Source organism: Pararge aegeria, chromosome 15 (assembly GCF_905163445.1).
Source record: "Pararge aegeria chromosome 15, ilParAegt1.1, whole genome shotgun sequence".
Lineage (NCBI taxonomy): Eukaryota > Metazoa > Arthropoda > Insecta > Lepidoptera > Nymphalidae > Pararge > Pararge aegeria.
In genome coordinates, this window is record NC_053194.1 from 12,534,121 (window position 1) to 12,559,281 (window position 25,161).

The window sequence follows — 25,161 nt, forward strand, 5'->3', positions numbered from 1 at the left end:
AATGTTGTTCTTTTATTCGAGAGCAAGGAAGGAAGGATTTCTATGTAAACTTTCATTAAATCCCATAAGCTTTAAAGTTGCAGTACTATTTTGAAGTATACCTTTGTCATTAAATCTTGTAACTAACAAAACCCAATAACCAGTAAAGACTGCATTAAACGATAAGTCTAAGTAAAAAACTCAAAGCTTGTACTCGCAAGTTAATAATAATAATAATACAATCTTTTATTTGGAAAAAAACAGCACATAGAAATTAACATATAAAGTACACTTTACACAAAAACATTTTATATATTTTTGTGTAACGTGTACTTACAACTGACAACTTAAACTATATAAAAAAAAAGGATCTTAAAATAAAATAACAAAATAAACTTAAATAAGCTAAAAACAAACAAATATAATTCCATGTTAGCAGTGACATACTCGTATCTGTGGTGTTGTTTTTCCCACACAGAGTATCGCCTCAGCGTTAGGCTGTAGCAGTGGTATTGTGATCACTGCTACAGCTCTGATTTTCAGGCGACCTCTCTCGACGTCCCCAACTGGCGAAGAACTGCTATTTTGTTGACAAGTGTATGCACTCTGTGTCTACTAAATAATATGGTTAACTTCTTTCTGTTAAGTTATGATAGCGTCTACATTAGTTTATTTATTAGCTTTGCTATTACTATATGAAAGAACAATAATTCCCATTCAGTTTTTCTATTCTCGCCAGAACATTAATATGGCCTTATTTAAGAAACAAAAACATTATCAACTGATTCATAATGCGGATCATTCCAGCCAAGTCATATCGTACAAGCCAGTTTTTACAGAAATGCGTGTAGCAGATGAAGAAAAAACTGTGAACCTGTATATCTTAGAATGTCAAAAAGTTAGAATATGCCAGTACACAACATTGGTTCTAATTCTGTTTCACCTTCTAATCTCTGAAGTACAATAAATTTACAGATCTATAAATAATGCTATCTTTTTCAAACAATATTACGAAAGAGATACTTTGCTTTACATATGTTTGTAAAAAATATAATTTCGATGTATTTGCGTTGTTTATAATGAATATGTGTTCAATAAAGTGTATCTTATACATCTACTTTAAAACTTGTGGATTTAGTTTAGTTCTGTGATTTGGGTATAACGAGACTAAGGCCCGTTTTCACTAAACCTATGCATCGCCTAAATAGAATGCCTAATTATTTAGGCAATGTATATAAAAAAAACTCACCAACCAAATTTCACCAACTCTTAGGTGATAACTATTGGTGAACGATTGATGTTAGCTTAGAAGTAGAACGGGCATTGGCATATTTGTCGTGTGTCTGCGTTACATCTTAAGTTATCGCGATGATCTTCGCACTACGACTCGCACTCATCATGCAGCTTTTAGAACCTCCCCTCTTAATAATCTTATAGATAACCACCAAAAAGATTTGTATGACTAATAACTCGCAGATGTTGCTTAAAACGTACCTATATCAAAAATAGAGATCAGGGGTTACGAGCCCGCCCTTTAAGGATGATAATTAAAAATATACGTTATCGTTTTGAGATCTCGAAACCACCCAGGTAACGTTGCGGTTGTTTAACGGAAGTGATTAAATTTATTACAAATTCCGAGGTCTATAAATATTTATATTGTTAGATGTAGGTACCTACTGCGTCCGATTCTTGATTATATTAGAGGTAACGGCAATTTAGTAATATAAATAGAATTATGAATCTTGTTTACATTATTTTGTTTATTACATTACCTCATACATACCTAAATTCTGTTTCCATACAAGTGTTTGCGGTTGCTTTATACCGAGAAATAAAAACATACGATATGTAAAATAACTAATATACCCGGACACTAGCAACTAAAATTTAAAAAACTCTAATTATAAACTTTAATTTACTTGTTTTTGTCAAATTATTTGCCGTTGTAATATTCAAATTATACCTAGATGTTGAGTTTATATAGTTGTTACAAAACTAAAAAAAAATCATCTTAAATAATGATTTTAACGATAAGTCCAAAATCTTATCTACTAATTACCTAGTTAAGTAATAAGGTAAGGAATGTAAACGTTTTCTTGTTATAGTTACCTAAGTAGGCACTAACAAGAACATAAGGGTTAAGTTACCTTGTTGTTTTCTTAAAATATACTTGAAATCTTTATTAATATGTACGCAACTTCGTATTAGGTATAACTTTAAGGTATCAAATCAAGAAAATCTCCAGTAAAACTTATAAAAATACTAAGGATAGGCATTGTAAGAGTTATGAAATGCACGCCACTGGTGTCTAGTTATTATTATTTTTTTGTTTTGAATTTAAAATATGAAACGTTGTGTGTCTAATGACTGTTTTCACTTACGAAGAACAAGGCAATGTATAAATAAGTAACGCCTAATCTAAGAAGATTCCTAGACATACATCAACCGCTAAACAATAGTTATCGTCTAAGAGATGGCGTAACATTTTTTATTTAAAACGTTCCCTGAATCATTAAGCGTTCGATTTAGGCTATGCCTAGGTTGAGTGAAAACGGGCATGAGACACACAACGTTTTATATTTTAAATTCAAAACAAAAAAAAAATAATAGCTAGACACCAGTGGCGTGCATTTCATAACTCTTACAATGCCTATCCTTAGTATTTTTATAAGTATTACTGGGGATTTTCTTGATTATATATCGTCTGCATACCCTGTGCATACCCTTTATGCACGCCACTGCTAAACACAGCTCTCTATATCTCTCAATTCTTTGCCGCCTATTGTATTCTACTCCTATTTTCACGTTTCTGTTTTCTTGAATACACCCTTCACTAAATGTGGTGTATAAACAAAGAGTAATAATAATAATGAGCTTGAAAAAATATCAAATCGCCGCCAAAGCTATATCGTTATCATCATCGCATGAAAAAAAAGTCAGAAAAAGAGTATCTGAAAGTAATTCAAATCTCATATTTGGCAAAAAAAATTGCAGAACAAGCAGGTCCGTGGCGCAATGAATACTTTAGTTTATATATTTACTGTGATATTGGCTTCATTGGCACAGCAAAAACACAAAGGCTCGCTGCCTTTTATCTAATAGGTAGCTAAAATATTCCCCACATATAAATATAGGGTTCTATGATTGGCGCAACAACGCCCTAGCGATGCAAACTAATTAACATTTCATCATTCATTTTTGGTTTCCCGTTTTCACGTGTCACATTTTATAAAAACATCAGCATATTTGTGATATACAAAAAATTAATGAGCCCATTCCAACCAGGAACATATGCGAGACATTCTTCTTCTTCAACACTTCGACTACGTATTCCCCTGCGAATTTAAGGACGTCGCAGACGACCGCCAAATGTCCTTATCGGTGAAAAAATTTGTAACATGATTTTAGTATAATCATTTCAATGTTAGTAAAATATGACACAAAAACGGTATTGAATCCGATTAAAGTCCAGATACTGATCTCAGTTATACAAATATGTAGAAGTGTTGTTAAATAAACTATAAAGTTTCTCAAATCTTGGTGACACACTTTACACGCGTAAGGTTTATAAGGCAGATGGACGTTAAAATCTACAAACATTATTGCGTAGATTTCTCACGGATAACTAAATATCGTCCATATTCCATTAAAATAGAGTTGTATTTAGTGTGTTAGACAGAAACAAACGAAAGATGTAACATATTTTTATCCCATGCAAGTTTTAACTCTATACCAAGTGTCATTAAGACGATAATCAATTAAAATAAATTAGTAACAACTGACTGGACTTTACAAGTGCGATAAGTTAACAAAGTACCAACTTAACTTTAGTGGTGGTAGTTTAGTTTAGGTGGTAGAGTCACTACAATCAAACTGACATTGCAAAAGTGCTAATAAACTAGGCCTACTTGAAAGTGGGAAGCTTTCCGTACAACGAACCACTACTCGACCAATGGCTGCAAGGGATATTCGTATTAATTAAAAAAGAATTTAAGTGCAAAAATATGTCGATAATTTTTAATTTATTGTATTTATAAGTTTTTGGCGGGGTAAAATAGACGCGAAGTATCATTAAATTCGACGAGGTTTCATACCTATAAGAGACTTCCCTAACCTACCCTTAGATACGCTTCATGAACTTTTGGCCTCCGATGACATTAAGCCCGTCGTCTGCACCGGCTTTAAAGTAATACCTTCGTGTCTTCCTTCCACCAATGATCGCGGAACATTTATTAAAAAAAAAGGTGGACTCCACCCATCGGCGGAAACAGCTGCACACAATAATTACTATTCTGGTTCTTGGGCATTGGGCGAATGTAGATTAAATAAATATAGGTATGTGGGACGTTACACGGATTCGCTATTTTTAAATTCGTAGTGCTTTCCATAATAACCTGACCTCATAGATTTATAAGAATATTAGTATTCTTGGCCGCTTTTTTATTTACGAACCCCGTGGGAACCGCTTTCCTGAGATAAAACTACTCTCAGTCTTTTTAAGTAACTTTATGCCAAAAATCAAGTTGATTGTTTGATTAGTCAGGGCGTGAAAGAAGGACAAACAAACAAACATCATATCGCATTTATAATATATGTAGTAGTAGAGAATATTAAAGCTCATAGGAATCATTATCACTGCAACCGATTGACCTCCACTGCTGGACATAGGTGTTTTATAGGATGGGTGGTTTTTATTCTGGGTCCACAGCTAGACAAAAGTAAAGCTTATCACACTCCGTTTAAACGTTACAACTTTATACCCTCTATCTATCTAGTGGGGGTTATATCTACACTGCATTATTGTGCGGGTGCTGACTCCAGCACTTTTACTATGACTATGACTTGTACTTTATGAACCCTAACTAACATGCCTTTAAACCTCGTAAAATGACCTCGCAGATTCCGCTGGCCGAAGTTAAAGCAAAGTGTACGAAAAACTCACCTTGCAGGATCTGAGACAGAAAAGTTGAATTGATAGGCCTACGTGAATTTCAATATGACACCGGCCCATTAATATATGTATAATATCATCAAATCAACCGTCTGACGTCCACTGCTGGACATAGGTCTTGTAGGGCGTTCCAAACTCCACGATTCTGGGCTACTCCCCAGCGACTCGTTTGATGTCGTATGTCCACCTGGTTAGGGGTCGACCAACGCTGCGCTTACCGGTGCGGGGTTGCCACTCTAACACCTTGGAAACCCAACGTCCATCGGTTCTCTGAACGGTTGCCACTTCAGCTTCGCGATTCGTTGAGCTATGTCGGTAACTCTAGTTCTTCTACGGATCTCCTCATTTTTGATTTGATCACGTAGAGATACTCCTAACATGCTCTCTCTATCGCCCTGTTTGTGACTCTGAGCTATTTTAGCGACCACGTCTCAGATCCACAAGTGATCACTGGCAACAAGCATAATATGTATAATATCTATTAAAATAATAATAATAATCTGCTTGTGGTCGCCTCCCCTTGTCCTGTAGTGCGCCAGTAATGGATTGTTATTATGATGATGATGAATACTATGCATATAAATTCATGAAAACACACTCATGTTCTACTTAGTCCTTGTGAAAAAAAAAGATAAAAAAAAATTATCATTTGGCATTTATTTAAATATCGATTTAGGATGCTTTTTCTATATCTGACAAAAATTACTATTGGTAACTACCGATTTCTCAACTCTTGGAAAGCATTCCACTGCAATATTTTTAAAAAATAATAATTTCCATTATAAATTACTCTATACGACCATACCTGTACATTTTAACAAACCTATAATTTTTTCGGATAGCAAACATATTTGATAATATAGAAACATTCAAAGTTATGACCAGCAAATAGGTAACTAATGAATATTGTTTGTCTACGAAGTTATAACGGTTTTTACTCGTATGTTATAGCCAAATCTCAACACCTACGCCTCTTCGTCAAGTTTCAATACTTCTTTGGCTATTATTACTTTAGAGATAATAAAATAAAGGTAAGTTTCGTTAACTGATATTTAAGAATAAAGAATCATTAAATATAATAGATAGATGTTTTTTTATCAATTACCAATTTAACGTGACATTTAAGTACCAACACCCTGAGATTTTTAACAATTAAAATATGTATCACTTGCTTTAACGTTAAGGGAAAACATCGTGGGAAACCTGCATGCCTTACGGTTCTCCATTAGGTTCTCAAAGCTGCATAAAGCCAACCAATTCCCACCGGGCCGGCGTCGTGGTGGATGACGACACTTCTCTTGATGGGAGGAGACCCGTGCCCAGTAGTGGGCAGGTAATTGGTTGACATGTTGATGACCATGGGGTGTTTTTGTTGTCTAAGTGCCATAAAACTAGCCATCTATTCCTCAGTAACTTTTCTGACGACATGTCAATTCAGTCAAACGGTGGCGAAATTTACCCATCACACAGAATCTGCCATGAGTATACAATTATCGCTATGAAATGGCAACACGTTGGTAATCTGTTTGAAAAATATATTGAATAGACTTTAATGATTTATTGGTAAAACGGCAACTGGTAACCGCGAACAAATCTTCCTCCGAAAACGACAATTATTGTTCAACGAATTCAATAAAAATGGATTGTGTTCCGTCTTACGATATTATTATACTTAGATACAATATTGTATGCGAGGGTAGATATTATACGCACCTGAAAGAGGTTATCTGCGAGAGTAAAGACTTTAATATTTTATAACAGAACAATTTAAAGGCGCATATTTCAGCGTCGCATATACCGGATCGGGCGGGGCAAAGATTTTTGCATACCGCCGCCTTATAAACTGCATAAGCATAAAACAATGCATTTTTATACCACAATCGAAACTTTTATAATAAACCTGTCAGAGGGGGCGATAACATCACAATCTTAAAAAGCTAAAGCGCCGTTCACGGGGACATAAACGTTTATAGAATCATAAAGCAGAACCAATCTATTGTTCGGTGCCTACGTCGCGACATAACTAATCGAGCCATTCCGCTTTTTGTCTCCACCGGACACATAATCAATTGTCACCTCGACTTTAAATATTTTCCACACAACGGGAAGATGTTGGTGTCTTAGTCTTGGTTAGGGTTGCCAAATATGAAATTTGCTGGGCTTTTCTGGGTTGTAATCTATGTTTATCACTCCTCGAAACCACTGGACTTGAAGTTGGATCTTCGTCCAACTTATGTTCTCCACTTTAAGTAAAGTCAGTTTTGCATCGCAAGCCAAAAATATGTGCTCTGAATCACAGAGACAGTGAAGTAAGTGTGCATGGTTTTGCTAGAAAAAACGGTTTTTTTTTATGCAAATATTAAATCCGTAATATCAGCTGAATCTCGTTTTGTAATAGATACATTAGGCCCACGGGGCTGGGGGCTTAGGTTCTTTATAAGAAATAATCAAAAAAGATTATGAAATCTAGGAGCTGGCTGAATTAGTTTTTCTATTCAAAAGGTTAATGTTGCCAACATAAGCGACGTAGTGAACCTACCGTGAAAACGTGGCGCGGCGTGCTGGTAACGATTGTATATAAATGTAAGCGTAGTTGCAAAGATATCGAAGGCGTTTTAATTATATTTATTTCAGTAGGTACATGTGTTATCTTTTTATTTAAATATTTTACACTTTTTATAAATTTACCGTCCACTTGTCCGTCAGGAATGATTTGACATGCATCTGGTTAAGTTTCACAGTTTCATTGCGAAGTCAGAAATAGCTGAATAAAGTTATGCAACTATGAAGTACGAGATACAGTATCCTACAACGTTATCAAATTTGATACGACAAGTTGGCAGCCCTAAAGTTAGGGCCATTGAGAACTGGTTTAGGATAAAACGCCGTCTACAAACGTTGGAGTATCGTATTGCACAGAAAAAGGTGATGAGTGTTCGATTTGTAAGTATTGGCGTGAATGAATGACTCCCAGCTAAAGACACGCTCCGAACGATAGACGCGATTTAGAAACGTTCATTCGATATGTGATCTCAACGGATCATGTTACAGACAATAATTAAGATATTGGCTGTCGTCGGGCCTCGTTGCCCGTTGAACGCTGAAGATAACTCTGTCTACTTAGTCATGATAATTAGCAATAACCGGCTGAATCGGTATAACTTGCTTATCGATATGATTTAATATCGTGTGCGCATTCCTTTAGTTATAATATATGAGGACGAGTTTCACTGCATGCTTATAGGTAGGAATATCATATTACTATACAATAAATTATGTATATTCATTTATACTTATTAAATAAACTTAATGTACCATAGAGGATTTATTTTTAATACAATATATTTAAATTGTTAATTTAATACTAAACGTTAATCGATATGTAAATTGAATTACATATTAAGTAGATACCTAGACTTGCTATGTATGATTAAAATCCGACAAGAAAAAAAAACATAGTCGCAGTCTATAGTTCCCGGCACCCTCGTTATAACAGATTGGCGCAGTTTGCAGCGACCCTGCTTTCTAAGTCAAAGGCCGTGAGTTCGATGTGTGTATTTACGTAGTATATTTATTTTATTTCAAATAAAATAAACAAAACGAAAAATTGTAATAATCAGTTAGGATCAACAAATATATAGAGACGAGATCAGTTGTGGCAGTACTCCCGATTCCTGAACGCATACATTACGTCTTTGTAGAAGTTTAATGTCAATGTGAAGGTATGCTGGTTTGTATGGTAGAATAAAAAAAAAAATTATAACATCTACCTATATTTTCTGTATTTTATTTATATCTGCCTAACCTACGCTCTAACACTATCTATCTCTACGTGATCAAAAAAGAAATGTGCAGAACGGCAAAAGAACCAGAGCTAACTAGCAACTTACCGCTGATCGTTCGCACCGAGAACCGCTGCCGGTAGATCCCCCACAATATGGAAAGACGACATCTAATGAGTAGTAGTGAGCCATTGTAATAAGACCGAGATTTATTAGGTAGTAGGCTTTGGTCGTGGCTGGCTACTATACTACCGACAACGACGTGACGCCAAACGATGCAGTAGAATGCCGCGTAGAACCATAAGGGTATGGGTGTCATATAACTTCCTTACTTCTAATTATCTAATAGGATAGCCAGCTACCACCTAATCTATAACCCCTAGTCGAGAACTGTAACCGATAGAACTCTACTCTATTAATCTTATATAGTCTGATCTAATGGGAGGCTTCGTCTGCGGTTAATTACTGGTGTATCGCCAAGCAATTTGGCGTTCTAAGAAACCAATTAATAATTAAATAAAAAAAAAAACCCATGCAAATAATATTACAAGCATGGTTAAAAAAATAGTGTCTATAAAGTTTACAGTACAATTTCGTTTTAACAATTTTTTTCTTTTATTATATGTAAATTTAATTTTCAAGAACAGGACAACCCCTCCAAGAATTTCCATTTTGGTCTTTTTTATAAAAAAATAGACCAAACCAAACAAGAAACCAATTATGGCTTTATATTTTAGTTAGGTCGGTTGAGAGGACGACAAAGTGAAGACTCAAATCTTTTTCAGTCTTCAGAATCAGTACATTATATGAATTGCCAAATAATAATAGAGTCGCTTTAATCGTACTTTTTTGCAGTCGACAGGTAAGAACGATAAATCAAAAGCCCGCTCATATGAATATCTCTTGGAGATAAAGAATTTATTTATATACAACGTTATCTACATTGTAAATGACAATGATGTATTGTTTTACAAAATCAATTGCTCCGCTTAGCTAGTTAAATAAGGAGAGACATCGAAGTGCAATCAAAAGTCAATTATGGCGGTATTTAGGGCCCTAGCACACTGGATACATTGAATGTAAGCGAGCACGGGCAATGAGCTAAGACCATCAAGCAATATGATCTTCTTAATTTTCCCGCGTTTTGTGAAGATAGGAAAATAAACAATTATATCTATAAAGAGGATAAATTTGTTTGTTAGTTTTCTTATTTCTAGTTGATAAACTTTAAAACTACTTTACCTGCCAATTTTTATACTACTTTCCTCATTAAAAGCTATTTTTTCTAAAAGTAGCATAAGGTATACTAAATTTCAGATACAATAAGATCACAGCCTGAAATAATGGTATTTGTAAACGAAACCATAACAAAAAGCGCGTGAGCGTGAAACTGTTTTATTTACGATTTTACCTTTCTATTTGAGATTGAGCGTTAAAAACTCTCAAAATGCTGGAATTTATATTTCTAGTACATTTTAGGAGATTTGTTTGGTGTGGAGTGTAAATATTGATGTAATTATAGAATGCTCTGTCCATTGTTTCTCGGTTTTCGCATGAAATTCCGCAAGGTGGTAATAAAAGGACAACCGCCTGTCCAGTGGTTATAATCAAGGTCAGAGGACTGAGCTAAGCACTACATCCAGCTTCCAGAAATCAGACGTCACTTAGCTAAGAATCAAAGAAATAGCCGCGTGAAAGTAGCGAGTGTGCTAAAACCTTTATTCACCCCACGGTATTCTCCGGTCCAGCGATGATTTATAGTTTCGCAGCGGGCTGCAGGCATGCGGCGCGAGCGCACTGTCGCGGCCATTTTTAAAAGTGTGCGCCTGCGCAGACATCCGTCAAAACATTTTACAATACCGCAGGCATATTACGAAACCTTTTTTTTATTCCACTACAAGTTAGTACTTGATTGCAATCTCCTGAATCTTAAACCTGGTAATAAGTGATGAAGCAGTCTAAGATGGTAGCGGGTTATGACAGTTATATTAAACCCATACCATTAATCGGTTTCTATTCGACATCGTAATGTTACTCCAAAAAGCTTGGCCGTACTTCTTGACAGTAGTGTTTTACTTACCACGCTGGAAGCATCCAGACCAAAGAATATGTTAAAATTATACATTCCTTAATTGAAATTATAGAAAACTCTACAAAGTACAAAATGCTTTGTTCGTTGTTAAAAAAGTGCCTTAGTAACCTTTGATAAACATTCACAATACCACTAAATATTTTTGGATACAAAATATATCGAAAAATAGAAAAACTCTGAATACATCTATTAATAGGTCTAAAACGCTATTAAATTTTTATATTCGCTACAATTCCTTTGAAGAATCTGAAGCCTTTGAAATTTGTGGGCACAACGCGTTAAAAATAAACTAACTATCATATCGCTACAGCTGTTTGTTTAAAGATTCTGTCTACGAGATATCAGATCTATTGTACGCAAATTCACTTATTTGCTTGTTTATATGTCTTCAATCATCGTGCCTATGTCTTATCGTGGATCCAAATAAAGGGATTCGTATGAGAAAAAGATTAGTAGATAGGCATAGTATTAGTACAATATAACTATCAACGCCTTTATTTTATAGAGTAGGACACGACAAAAGTTTTCGATGGTTAAAGATAGCGTCACCTATAGCGGATATGAAGTTTGTAGGCTCGCAAGAAATAGTAGAGTTTTCTAAAAGAATAACTGAAAGAGAATACCCGACTTTATTAACCGTCTTACAAAATAAATAGGAGGATGTTCCCAATTCGCTTGTATTTTCTTTAGGTGTGTTAGCTCAGAACTCTAGCATTTACAAACCGATTTGAAAAAATATTTTTTTGTTGAGTAGGTACTTCCTATGGTCCCATTTTCATCAGGTCAAGATCTGTTGAAGGGATCCTACAGTAATTAAGGGAACTCATCAAATATTATATTTTTATTATATTCGGTTTGAGATTTTTTTAAAGTAGCTTGAGCATTTGCATCATTTGGTCAAGTGAAACTGTTTGTGTGTTGAACATGATTGTATTTCAGTGTCTGGGTGTTTAACTGTATGTTATAAGTATTTATATGTATTATATTCATAAAAATATTCAACAGCTATCTTAGTTTCCATAACACAAGCTACGGTTACTTTGGGTCTAGATGGCGATGTGTGTATTGTCGTATTATATTTATTTTATTATTAAAGCTTTTAACCATCTTCCAAATAAGACGGAGATTCTCAATGGAGTGGGGTTAAAAACTTGATGCTTGATTTCTTTTTTGTGCAACAGGAGGAGAAAAAAAATGTTTTATTTTTAAACCGTACCTGCTAGGCTTAGTGCCTTAAAAATATGCTGACTACTACATTTTATTAAGTCGTTGCATTGCAGTGCAATTTTAGGCCTCTTTTTTAGAAGAGTTTGTGTAAACATTTACGTTAATAAAAGAACATTAATGTGATGGTAGGCATACACAACAGCACAAACACATATAAGAGTGTTGCGGAGTACCTATTTATACTCTTTATATAGGGTTAACGAAGTTTTGCTCTATGGATCATAGCAACCTTATTTTCTTCCACATGCTTTGATTTTAAAGCAACCAATATATTTAAAAAAAAATTGATAAATATATCGTAAACTTAAAATAAATATACAACTTGTAAATGAAAACCGAATTAATACTTCATAGGCTTTAGATGTACATTATGTCTCTGAGACTTATCTGTGAAACCGAAAACCTAATCGTTTTTGAGTAAACCAATGCCACAGTTTTTACTGTAAGAAATCGGATACAGTGTTGTTATCATATGCAAAATTAAAATCGTGACTGCAGTCACTTTATTAGGTAAGCATTGCGTAGCGTACTGGTATGCGTGTTTCAATCTTTTCTCTTCAATAGGGTTGTCACAAGTAAACAATTAGAATGTTTTGAATTCGTTTGTATGGAAAAATAAAGATGATTCTTTTGATTTAACTCTATTTCATTTCACGTTGTTCGTGAATTATATTTATGCATCCTTCAATATTATATCGTAATTTTGTAAAACGTTGTATTTTAATTTTACACGAAAACTAAGTATTTTAGTCAAAATATCATTTTTATTTACTAAAATACGTCGTACCAGCGCAAAAATAGTAGAATAATTTTTTTTCGTGCAACTTTTACGCCTTTACGTTTGACTGATAGATAAATCGTAGCATCAAGTTCGCCTTCTGTACATTATTTTCCATTCCGCGGCAATATTTAAAAAAAAAAAGTCTCTAGTCTGAGTGAGCTCTTACGGAAATGTCTGCGGTGAACCAAAATCTCGCCGGCCTCAACGCGATCTTATCCCGCTTGATCAATTTAGATAAAATAAATATTTATACATTCGAATGTGGATGGGCGAATAAAGCTATTCGTTAAATTGATTATGACGATGAAGTTTTTCTACTCTCAACTCTCGACTCTATTCAATCACTTTGATTTTAGATATGAGTTTGTAATAACGTTTTGGCGATGATGTAATATTATAAACTGGCATGTCTTAGTTGAAAGAGATCTCAAACCGGCGCAATTAGTCGAACATCAAAAAACACAAAATGTCTAACAATTTGAATACAGCCAGTAAGAATTTGATTATATCTGTTTTCACAAAAGAGGCACTAACTGGCCCCTATTTAGGATCTCCAGACATATTTTCTCCTAATTAACAATTTTAAATTGATTACTCAGTTAATATGTTAAACTGAGTAATTCTTAAGTTGTTAAATAGGAATTTAAAAAATGTATCCTTACAAATACATGATGTGAACTCTTACTATTCAAAATAAATTTAGTTTTGTGATATAAGTTTAATATGTTCGTTTATATATTTATTGGCGATTCGATTTCTACTTCCGAATAAACCAAAAAAAATTTAAAATTACATGTGTGCGACATGTTATCTCATAAACAAAGTTTCCAGCACTCCATAAAAACAGATTATTCTAAAGTATTTTTTTCACTTTAGTTTGTAAATGCAGAGACTTACAAAGAATATCATATTTATATAACTAGGTACTTTGATCAGCTTGCAGCTTGCATCAAATTTGTACTTGAGAAATTACCATTATTAACTTTAACTTTCATACTTCCAATCAGCACAATAAATATTAATACTACAGTAGAGTTGTATTATTCCTTCATAAAAGCCATACATTCATAATACAGATCTAATACTGTAGATAAAATGTATTACAACTGTCACCTTTTTAATAAGGTTGGTATATAAAAGTATGCAAACTAAGGATCAAGAATAAAAATCAGATGTTTAGACAAAAATATTATTTTTATTTTATACTCTGCATTTCGGAAGCGTAATAAATACGATTTTTAATATTCTAACTACTAATTACATCACAAATTATAAACTTAGATCTAGAAATAGCTATTTACAATTGACTAGGGTACATTTCAGTTCTTCGACAGCTATAAAACCTTAACAGGTATATTTACATTCTTAAAATAATTTGTTCTTTTATACACTTCTCAATTCGAATCGTAGGGATTAAACTAAGTACCTAAATTATCACAAATTAGTCGTTTACTCCACAAAGATATACTAGCTAGACTAATTTAGTCCGGAACCTCGTAACATTAGATACTTACATTCAGCATTTTACATAAGATAAGGAATGTTTTGTTTTGTAACTCATGTACAAGTAAAGGCAACAAACATGATGGCTGTCACGATAAACAGGTACGTTAAATATTTAAATGCAGTCGAATATCATTACGTAAACAATATTCAATGATAAGGTACTTGTAGTACGTGTAATCGTAAATTAACAAATAATAACAAAAGGTTAAGAACCCCATAGTTACCTCATTACATTTAGTGTTCAGCACCGATTTATCTCTCGTACTTAACATTATTATGCTTAATACACGTACGTTTTATATCAGAAGTTTCTAACCCTATCATTACAATTGAGTTTATGTACAATTAAAATAAATCACATTTTCATAACTCTATACAAAGTAAGTCTTTCTCACGTTAGTGGGCCTTGTGTTTGACATAGGTATTTGTTGAGCGGGCCTGAGAGGTCGCTCCTCGCACTGGTGATTATCTATGGAGACGTAGCTATGATGGTGCGGTAACCGGTCGTCGGGCCGGCCCTCGCTACTAGCCACTGAACACGTCTCGTCCTCGGTACTACGCGCTGAGACCTCCGCACTCGCGCTAGTCGAATGCATCGGACTCGACATCATTAAGATAGGAGGCGCCATCCCGTATTTATACCAAGGATCGTGAGACGTAGGCGGCGCAGTATACCTTAAATTTCCGTGTCTCCCGAACCCTTCCCTATTACTAGTCTTAATATTATTCGCGTTATGAAGCGTCCGATTAGGCAGCGTGACGTCAACGTCAGGCAACCGAAAATTTAGTTTCTCCCAACAGTTCTTTTCACCCCACACAATCACTGTACACGTTTTGAGTAACACTTTAAGATCTGGATCAATATTTATGGCACTTAAGTCAGTCGTTACGAGGAATACTATTTTCTGACGTCTATGTCTCACGTTCACTGAGTTTATAGCACTTTGTACGGCCGCCCTGGACTCGGGCGCGTACCACTCTTGTTGTAAAAAGTTGATTGATAACACTATCATGAGTCTTTTTGAACTCTCAGCCGCACTAACTAAACTATCACTGGAGCGTCTCTCGATTAGTTGTAAGTCTCTGTGTTGTAAACACAAAGTGTGACCCGAATTTTCTAACTCAGAGCTTACAGCACGCGTGACGAAGTCTTCATCTCGTGAGTTATACACAAAGAATGCGTCGAAACGCTTATTTTTATTATCGTTCATGTCCTTTGGCGTGGAACTGAATACTCGTACGCCGTATTTTGAATGCATCCATAATTTAAAGTCTTCTCTGAATACGAAGAGAAACAATGCACACATCAATAAAAGCACGATTACTATTATCAAGACCCCCGCAATATATGGAATATAATTTCCGACCCCATCGTTCGTCTCGATGAATAACCGCTTTAAAGTCTCGGTCCCGGTTTCCTCAGTAGTGGCCTCTGTTTTACATTCCTTAGATACGGTCCCTATAGTTTTATTCATTGGTTGGCCATGAGCAAAGTAGCACATCATGCTTTCGGTATCTTTTAATTTTTTTATTAGCCATTGATTTAACTGCGCTACGTCCTTACAGTCGCATATCCATTTGTTTCCTTCGATGGATACCCGAGTGCGAGGGTTGTTATCTGTGATTACTCGCCACGGCATGTAATCAACGTACCCGTTGTTGTCAAGATTTAAAAATTCCAGTGATGGCAAGTAATTAAATGTATCATTCTCGATAACTTTGATTTTGTTATCTTGTAAATAAAGCTCATTGAGATTCTGTAGTCTCGTGAACTGGGTATTTCTCAACGTTTCCAAGTTATTGTTTTCTAAGTGAAGTACTCTCAGTGATTCGATCCCGTTAAACGTTCTGTTTTGTATTGTGTTGATATTGCTGTTGTTAAGATACAAAACTTGCAGTCGCTTTTTACCGATAAATACGTGATTACCTAAATCTTTTAGATCGTTTCCGTCCAAATAGATCTCGGTCGCGTCCATTGGTATTTGCTCGGGCACGTGATTGTAGCCGGCACTGGAACAATCGACTACGTTGGAGTTCCAGGTGAGATCATGATAGCATGAACACTTATCTGGACAAGTCATCTTACAGTCGCAAGCATCAAAATCACAACAATGGCACAGAGTAAAGCAGTGAGAATCATATTCGCATAAGAATTCGGAAGATTTCACTTCGAGTAAAAGCATATCTGAATTACTTCGTGAATGAGTTAAAGAGCACCTTACACTTTCTAAATCCATTACCCTAGGTCGCTGCCTAAGGTCACTCAATTGATTTATTCGTTGAAGCCATTCCATTGTACAATCGCACTCAAATGGGTTTTCACTGATATAGAACTCGGGCAAATCTTTGTCCTCTGGAACAGATGATATAGCGAAGGCCCCCACGTCTAATGTTTTTATCTTATTTGAATATAGTATCACTTTATTCAAGTTATATTTTTGTAGAAAAGTCCCGGGATTAATTTTTTCGATGTGATTATGGTTTAAAACTACCGTCTCTATGCTACTAGGAAATGAAAATTCATCGATGCTTCGAAGCTTGTTGTTGCTTACATCGAGCATTTTGACGTTGCATGTTTCCTTGACACCATATGTATCTTCAATCTTTTCTATCTTATTTTCATGCATGTCTAGCCATTCCAGATTAGTTGGTATGTTACTGTAGTCAAACCAAAGTAGCTCATTATTAGACACATTTAACCAAACAAGCGGCTGTGTGGTAGTAAATATTCCTTTTAAGTCTACCAATTTGTTGCCGTCTAGACCAATAGCCTTGAGTTGCATATTTGTGGCAAAAGCTCCATCATCGATTTGGTCAATATTGTTTGAAGCCAAATTTAATATCTGCAGTGACGATAAGGCCGAGAACGTATCTTTTGAAATTTTTTCGATTTTGTTTCCAACTAGCCGCAAGCCATACAAATCATCTAATCCCTCAAACTGGGTTGTTGTAACTTTAGTTATCCTGTTCATTCCTAAGTCTAAAGATGTTAAAAATCTTAAAGTTTTTATAGCTTCGGGAACTTCAGTCAACTGGTTACCACTTAATCCCAAATCGTGAAGCTTTGTTATATTTTCGAAAGAACGGAGGTCCACTTTGGTTATTCTATTTCCATCGAGGAATAGCTGGTTCAGAACGTACAAATTAGAAAAATGATTGCTATCAACTTCTATGATATTATTATGCGCCAAGGAGAGGGAATGAAGATTTTTCAAATTGGAAAATGCCCCGTCTGCTATTCGCCCAATATTATTAAACTCTAAACTCAAAAACTGGAGGTTATTTAAATCTTGAAATAGCAGTGCATCAATCTTAGTTATCCTATTGTGTGATAAGTTCAAAACTATAAGTCGCACTAATCCAGAAAATGTATCTCTGTTCACCCATTCACTTGTCAATTCGTTAGAAGATAAGTCTAATATTTGCAGTTGGTCCAAACCTTCCAGTAATCCAGGCGCAAGTACACTCAACGAATTGTTGTGTAAGTATATTTGCTTAATATCTCGCGAAGACTGGAACATCTCTGGTGGTAAAGCAGTCAGTGCATTCGATGATAAATTAAGTTTTTGGAGATCACTCAGTCCTACAAAAGCTCGATCAGCTACACTTGAAATCCTATTGTTTTGCAAAAACAACTTTTGAAGTGCACGCAAACTTGATAGTCCATTATCCGGTAAGCCACTTATTTCATTGTATGACATGTCTAATGTCTCTAACACTGTATTACACGACTTTCCAGGTGCAGTGGGACCGTTGCCCCAGTCAGAGAATCCAAGATTTGAAATATCTTGTAATCTATTTTGTGTAATATTTAAATCTTTCAAATTATATAGAGGACAGAAGATCTCTGATGGTAAAATCCATATGTTGTTATCTCCCAAATCCAAATTCCTGAGGTCGGTCAGCCCACGGAAGGAATCTCGGTGAAACTCCATTGACATAGCCGACCAGTCAGTATTGTGTGTGCGAATAATCAAACTTCGCAATCCACTGAGCGGGGACAAAACAGCTGATGGCACATATCGTATTTTACAAGACTCTATCCTCATTTCTTTAAGATTGTGAAATCTCGATAGAAGTTCGGTGCCTTCCTCTTTTCTCCTGCCAACATCGAGCGAACTCTCGAAAAAAAGCACATCAGTGCAATGTAGATCGAGGGAGGTGATGCGCTGCGCCTGCGATGTGCTGAGACCGGCAAGCAGGTCGGTTGCGCCTGCGGCGGTGCGCAGCGAGCATGCCAGCTGAACGCGCGTGGGCTCGCCCGCGCCTCCCGACACACGCTGCCACTCGCACTCCTGCGGTGCCTCCGCCACTCGACTCGTCAGCGACGCCCCACTGGCGCTCAGGTACGTCCAGCTCCAAGCTGCATACCACACACTCAATAATCCAAATGATAACATTTCGATCGGCTAACTTAAAACTGTCACTGTTCAGTACGTCACTATTACGGGGCACATCGCTAAGCTAGTCCGGATGCAGTTGGAAAACTTTACGAATTTCCCGTCAAACTTGTTTCGATGTACGACACATAACGGCTAAGTGCGCTCGTCGAGGCGCGACAACACCGCTCACGACGACGAGTGAGAAACGACTGAGTGACGGCGTGCTTGGAGCGAGTTGAACGACGGCCGGCGGCGCGCTCCCCGCGCTCGCTCCTCCCCTGACAAGGACTTCCGATAGTGTTGTCTCCGTCCGACGGAAAGTTCACAACGGCAACAAGTTGGTTGCCGCGAGATTGGCATGAACAGGAGCGCGCTTTGCGAGCTTTTATAAACATGGCGCTTCTTACTTTGTTTGTTTTTACTTGATGCAGCGATTTCAATTGCATATCCATTACAAATTCTTATCTCTATTGCGTTCCTAAATGATTTCTTACGCATAATCCCTCCGAGTATATTCCGCAAACTGAAACTTGGGATTTAATTTGATCAACATTTAATCAGTAATATGAGCATAAGAGTCTTAAAAATAGCCTGTACAGACTATAGCTATCAAAACCATCATCATCCGCAGCATATTAACATCCTACTCCCTACATTATATGTATATTATAAATATTTATGTACATTATTCATAAAAACCTTAATCATCATAATTATATATAACATGCTAAGCTTACTTTGGGGCTTAATGGCGATGCGTGTATTGTTGCAGTGTATTTTTTTTTATTTATTACCATCCCATCTTGGCATAGGCCTTTTTACTCATAGAAGAGTCGGCTTTAGAGCGTAGACCTACCACGCTACTCCAATGTGGGTTAGTGAGCTCCAAAGCTATATAGCTTTGGAGCACTCATAACACTCATTTTTATAATATATCTCATTTATATAATAAATATCAAATTTAATATTTCCTCAATGTTTGTAAAATCACCTTAATAAAAATAATAACATAAGAGCTTTCCCTTGAAATATATATTAGCCTAAAAGTTAAAAAGTTTTTCATCACCTTTAACAAAATTAAGTCAGGCGTATAAATGAGCAAGGCTTTATGCCATTTTTCTCACGCAATAATGTAAACATCGCACATTGTCAATAGACTTATCGCTTTTATCTCTCCAAGATTAACTCATGGAAGTTTAATGAAATCGTTTCCTGGAACTCTTTTGTTCCACAGTTGGTACCAACCTACCTGTGAGTCCGACGCATTGACGCATTCGCGATAAGGTATTATCAGACTTGTTAAATCGTTGTGACATCAGTCATCACTAAGGGTTTCCTTCCTTTTTTACGCATCAGAATTACTCAAACAGGTACTTTTCTAATGCATTACTCAGCTTAGTTTATCTAATCCACACTCGTACGTATTAGATAAGTAGGAAGTTGTTACCTTTGTAGGTTACAGGTAGGTTTCTACCTCGTCGGTCGGAATGTCAACATGTTTGGCCACAGGTCCTGAGGTCCTAAGTTCGATTCCCCGGTCGGGTCAAAAACTTTAAGCTGTACTAAAAAGTTCTCAGTAGCGTCCGTGAATTACGAAATATTGACGGCCGTAATTCGGAGAGCACGTAAAGTGTTGAACTCCCAGTTATTATAACTAAAATGCGCCTAATAAGGCTTGGTAGAATCTGCCTTCCGAACAGGTGGCAGCGTTACTACAAACTGACAGACTTGACGTTTCAATAGTGCTTATATAATATAACGCCCGCGAACCCGCATTAGTGTAGCGTAGTGGAAATAAGGAAATTCGTAAATTGCTCCTACTGGGTCCCGAACCCGGAATGTTCCACTTAGAAGACCTCAGCGCTCACCACTGTGTCAGGGAGTTTGACAAAGTTTCAGGATGAAAGTTGCTGGTTGTGAATAATTGAAGAACCGTGTAGCATGGTCAACTGCTAGGTATAACCTAGTGGTTAAGAATTCAACCCGCCTTCAGGAGCGAGTTTGTTCCTTGGTACGCGCCACACCTGTCACTTTTCGAAGCTATGCGTCGTGAGGAAACCTGCATGCCTGTGAAATCTACCAAAAAGCACTTGGGCAACGTTGTGAACTAACTTTCTAAACTTTATTCTATACTAGCTGTTGCCCGGGACTTCGTCTGCGTTTGATTTTGTTTTTTGATGTGGCGTTCAATTTAGTTGTGGTTCTAAAAAAAATTAAAGTATTCAGTATCGCTAATCCTTAAATGAGGGGTTTTCTGATGTCCAAGAGTGAATAGGCATCTTCTAGGCAAGCGCGCTTCATCTTAGGCTGCATCATCATTTGCCATCAGGTGTGATTGCAGTCAAGCACTTGTCTATAAATTAAAAAAAAAAAAAAAAAAAGAGGAGTTCAGTCCTATATCTCCAACCACATTCAGATCCACACAAAGTTTGGGAAAAATTAAACACATGATATAACCTCTATATTACAAAAAAAAAAATATTGAAATCGTTTATAATTTGTCGGAGTTATGATGTAAAATCATAAAACACTTTTATCCTCTCTCCCAAGGGAACCGCGCTTAGTATCGGGATAAAAAGTATCCTATATTACTTATAACACTTCCAAGAATATGTGAACAAAGTTTCATGAGGATCGGTTAAGAAGCTTTTGCGTGAAAGCGTAACAAACAAACTTACATTGACATTTATAATATTAGTAGGGATAGGGATTTACTACATTTTTCGCAGTCATTTGCAGTTCTTGTCGCGAGACTTTAGAATTCTCTTCCACACAATATTCTGTGATAACCCTTCCCTGAGTGTGTTCAAATCAAGGCTACAATGGAAGCAGGACTATCGGCTACGATATAATTCGTTTATTTGTATATCTTTCATTCTGTATTTCATATATTAATGTATGTATTTATACAAAATATGTGCATGTCTGTACATCTGTATTATATTCGTATCAGTTATTTCTATAAGTGCAACTCAGCTTTACTCTTAATTATTTCTCATATTCGAGAGCTTCTGAAAATATCTTTGAATATATGTTGTCCTAGTGCACGTCCTGTCCTTTTTATGTAATTTTTTTTGGAGTACATAAATAAACATATTATGAGACGCAACACGTGCCCTGCCAGTAGGATTCCGGTAATGGATTTATAGTAGGATGTTTATGGTATGTTCAAGATATTGGATCTTTCTACTTTGTACACTTTTATGAATCTATGTCCACAGAGATTCATAGTAGTGTCACTTTGACAGTGATCACTTCAAGATATTGGTAGCATCCACCTATATCTTCAAAGCTTATTACGTATCGCTTAAATATGTGTTAATTTATTTACACACACGAATATTTATACACGAACATATATACGACACATGATATAGTAAATGAATACAAACGTTCAGCTTAAAAGCTTTTGCGGCTTTGTCCCAAAGCTCTGAACACCGTTAAAATCTCTACTTTCATCTGAAGCACTCGAATCTTTAAACAGTACACCCATTATTCTAAACCCCTTACAATTTTGATTTCCCAATACATATAGTTGAAGTTCTAATTATTGTAAAAAAGGAATGTCAATCAGATAAATCGAGAGAAATAGCAAGTACCTCCTGCATACAATTGCACTCGAAAATACTTGAAAGCTGTCGGGCAACATGAAAGGACTCTGATTTTTGGTGTTCCGCTGATTTATACCGAACAAAAGGGTAACTAGTCATAAACAGAGCTCTTTAAATAGGTGTTTTTTTTTTTATTTATTCATGATACCAATTTCTTAAGCGGCGATAGCCTAGTTGGTTAGGCTTCAGCTTCCCTTCCTTTTCGGAGTTATGCGCGTTTTAAAATTAAGCATATCACTTGCGTTAACGTTGAAGGAAAACGTGGTGAGGGAACCTGCATGCCTAAGAGTTCTCTATAATGTTAACAATCCGCACTTGGCCAGCGTTGGTGACTACCGCCAAGACCCCTTCTCACTCTGAGAGGAGCCCAGTGTCCTGTAGTGGGCCGTTAAGATGATAATAATTATGACCGTTTTGCTCATTTTGTGTGTAATATTATAAATGAGAAAGTGTGTTAGTTTGTCTGTCCTTCCTTCACGCCCTAACTAATCAACCAATCAACTTGATTTTTGGCACAGAGTTATTTCAAAGGACGCAGATTGGCATGGGCTACTTTTGATCCCATGAAAAAAAACGGTTCTCATTGATTAACGCGGGTTATAGCTAGTGCCATAATATACCCCCATTGGAACAACGTACACAGTGGTTTTTATTTGCTTCTCACTGTCCTATGAGAGAGGAGACGTGTGTATTTAAGTAGAGATTAACATTAATAATCCTCCTAATATTATAACTATTATACCTAACTAATATTATAAACGTGAAAGTGTTGATGTTTGTTACTAAATCACGTACAAAAGGCTGAACGGATTTGGATGAAATTTAGAATGCATGTAGCATTTGATACGGAAAAGAACATAGGCTACCTTTTATCCCGATTCCTTAAGTATTTCTCGAGGGAAAATTGAAAATTGTCGATGAGCTAAGCCGCGGGCGGACAGCTTTCAAATTTGGTATGCATGTCACCTATGCTATGGAAAAGAACATGTACTTTCTGTACCGATCTCTCAAATAGTTCCCGTGGTGGGATTGAAAATTGCGTGGTGGGATTGAAAATTGCGTGGTGGGATTGAAAATTGTTAACGAGCAAAGCTTTAGGGCAGAAGCTAGTAAATAATAGTTGATTATAGGGCTCACTCTTACACGAGTGTCGTAATAATCGGATATGAAGAGATGCAGCAGTGAACATTTCAGTGCCATTCAGCAAGATGCAGTTCATCATTAATGTCAATACTGAGCAATGTGTTTAACGTTCCACCATCAGGTGGTGGCGTAATGGCGTTGACGCCCTCTCGCTTGGGAAGTAGTAAATCACATGTACACTCACTTGCAAGCTCCGAATGACCAACGTTTCTTGAACTATGGGAAGTATTTCGGTTTCCCCTTATTACTTTTTCAGGATTTTTTTAGTGTTTCCAAATTAGTACAAAAATAAATCAAAATTCATTTATTAGGTCCAGTTTATAAGCACTTTTGAAACGTCAAGTTAGTCGGTTCGCAGTGACTCTACCACCGGTTTGGAAGGCAGATTCCATTTAGAAGAGCCTGCAATAGGAAAAGTTACAAGTAGGTACCTTACAAGCATTTTATGTAATTTATTGTATTTATATGTAATATATTTATAATTATATGTTATAGTTATATATTTGTATACTTTTTAAATCTTATTGATTGCACCACCTACCTCTTTGCAATGTTTTTTCCTTTTAAGCCCTTGGTTGCCAGGAAGAAATTGCTATGTAGCGATAAGGCCACCAAATTGTACTGTCTTGCTCTGTATTTATTTCTCTGTAGCTACATTTTTTCTTTGGTGTACTATAAAAGTGTATTCAATGATTCATTTTTCTTTCTGCTTCAATGTAATTACGTATACCGTCTATTTACAGCGCACGCGGATAATTCATCTCAGTTTAGTACTTAATAAAATATTAATTGATTTAACGGTGAAGGAAAATATCGTTTAAAATCTACCAATTCGCACTTAGCCAGCGTGGTTGACTACAGTCTAAACTCTGCTCATTCTGAAACGAGATCCTTGTAGAGGGTCGGTAAAGGGTTGATGATCTTCTAAAGTTGATTTACTTTGTCTCACGGGTCATTGTATTCTGGTCGGACTCGTAGCTAAGTGGAACCACTGAAAGTGTTTAATCTACTTTTTATTGCGCACACATCCTGCGCCGTCGGTTGGAGAGAAAATAAAATTTTCCGTTGACGCGACATAATCGTTTGATGTGCGCTTTAAATCATGGTGACAAAACCGTTGTTGTTAGTTTAGAACACTTGCAACGTGCCTCGTTAATCAAAAACACGTGGTCTGATTTATCTTTAGCAAGTACACTATCATGAATAGCCCATAACAGTCCACTGCTGGACAAAAAACCCCAAGTTGGCGATTGATGTAGAACCATACCTACGTGTAGCGCCATCTATGTTTCGGTCACAGAAATCATGCGATCTTAGAATTAAATAACAAGGTGACATTAAATAGTGAATTATTGCTGATTGCAAGAATATTCATTTAAATTCTTTGACTGCCTTAAAAAGAAGAGGGCTTTATTTATATGTCGGTTTCTCTTCAAAATATATTATCTATAAAATATTTTAAAGGAACATTTTAGATGTATGTATTTTAGATTTACCAGAACTTTTTTCTTTAAAGTTTAATGAGATATACTCATTAAACTAGACCCTTTAACTTGGTCAGAAAGAGGACGGATTTTATGGTTGAACAGTTTACTACATTCAAAATTCATTTATTTCAAGTAGGCCTACTTTATAAGCACTTTTGAAACGTCAAGTATGTCTGTTTGTAGTGACTGGTTAGGAAAGCACATTCTACCGAGAAGA

At 36.0% G+C, this 25,161-nt stretch overlaps 1 protein-coding gene across 1 annotated transcript; it reads right to left on the reverse strand.

Moving 5' to 3' along the window:
- Window positions 1–14,032: 14,032 nt before the first annotated feature.
- Window positions 14,033–18,883, reverse strand: LOC120629966 (toll-like receptor Tollo). Its single transcript, XM_039899063.1, has one exon. It carries the CDS (start codon window positions 18,719–18,721, stop codon window positions 14,693–14,695), a length of 4,029 nt encoding a protein of 1,342 aa, XP_039754997.1. The 5' UTR covers window positions 18,722–18,883; the 3' UTR covers window positions 14,033–14,692.
- Window positions 18,884–25,161: the final 6,278 nt, after the last annotated feature.

Excerpts from the sequence above, each read along its gene's own strand:
- LOC120629966 (XM_039899063.1), bottom strand. The coding sequence starts at position 18,721 with ATGTTATCATTTGGATTATTGAGTGTGTGGTATGCAGCTTGGAGCTGG.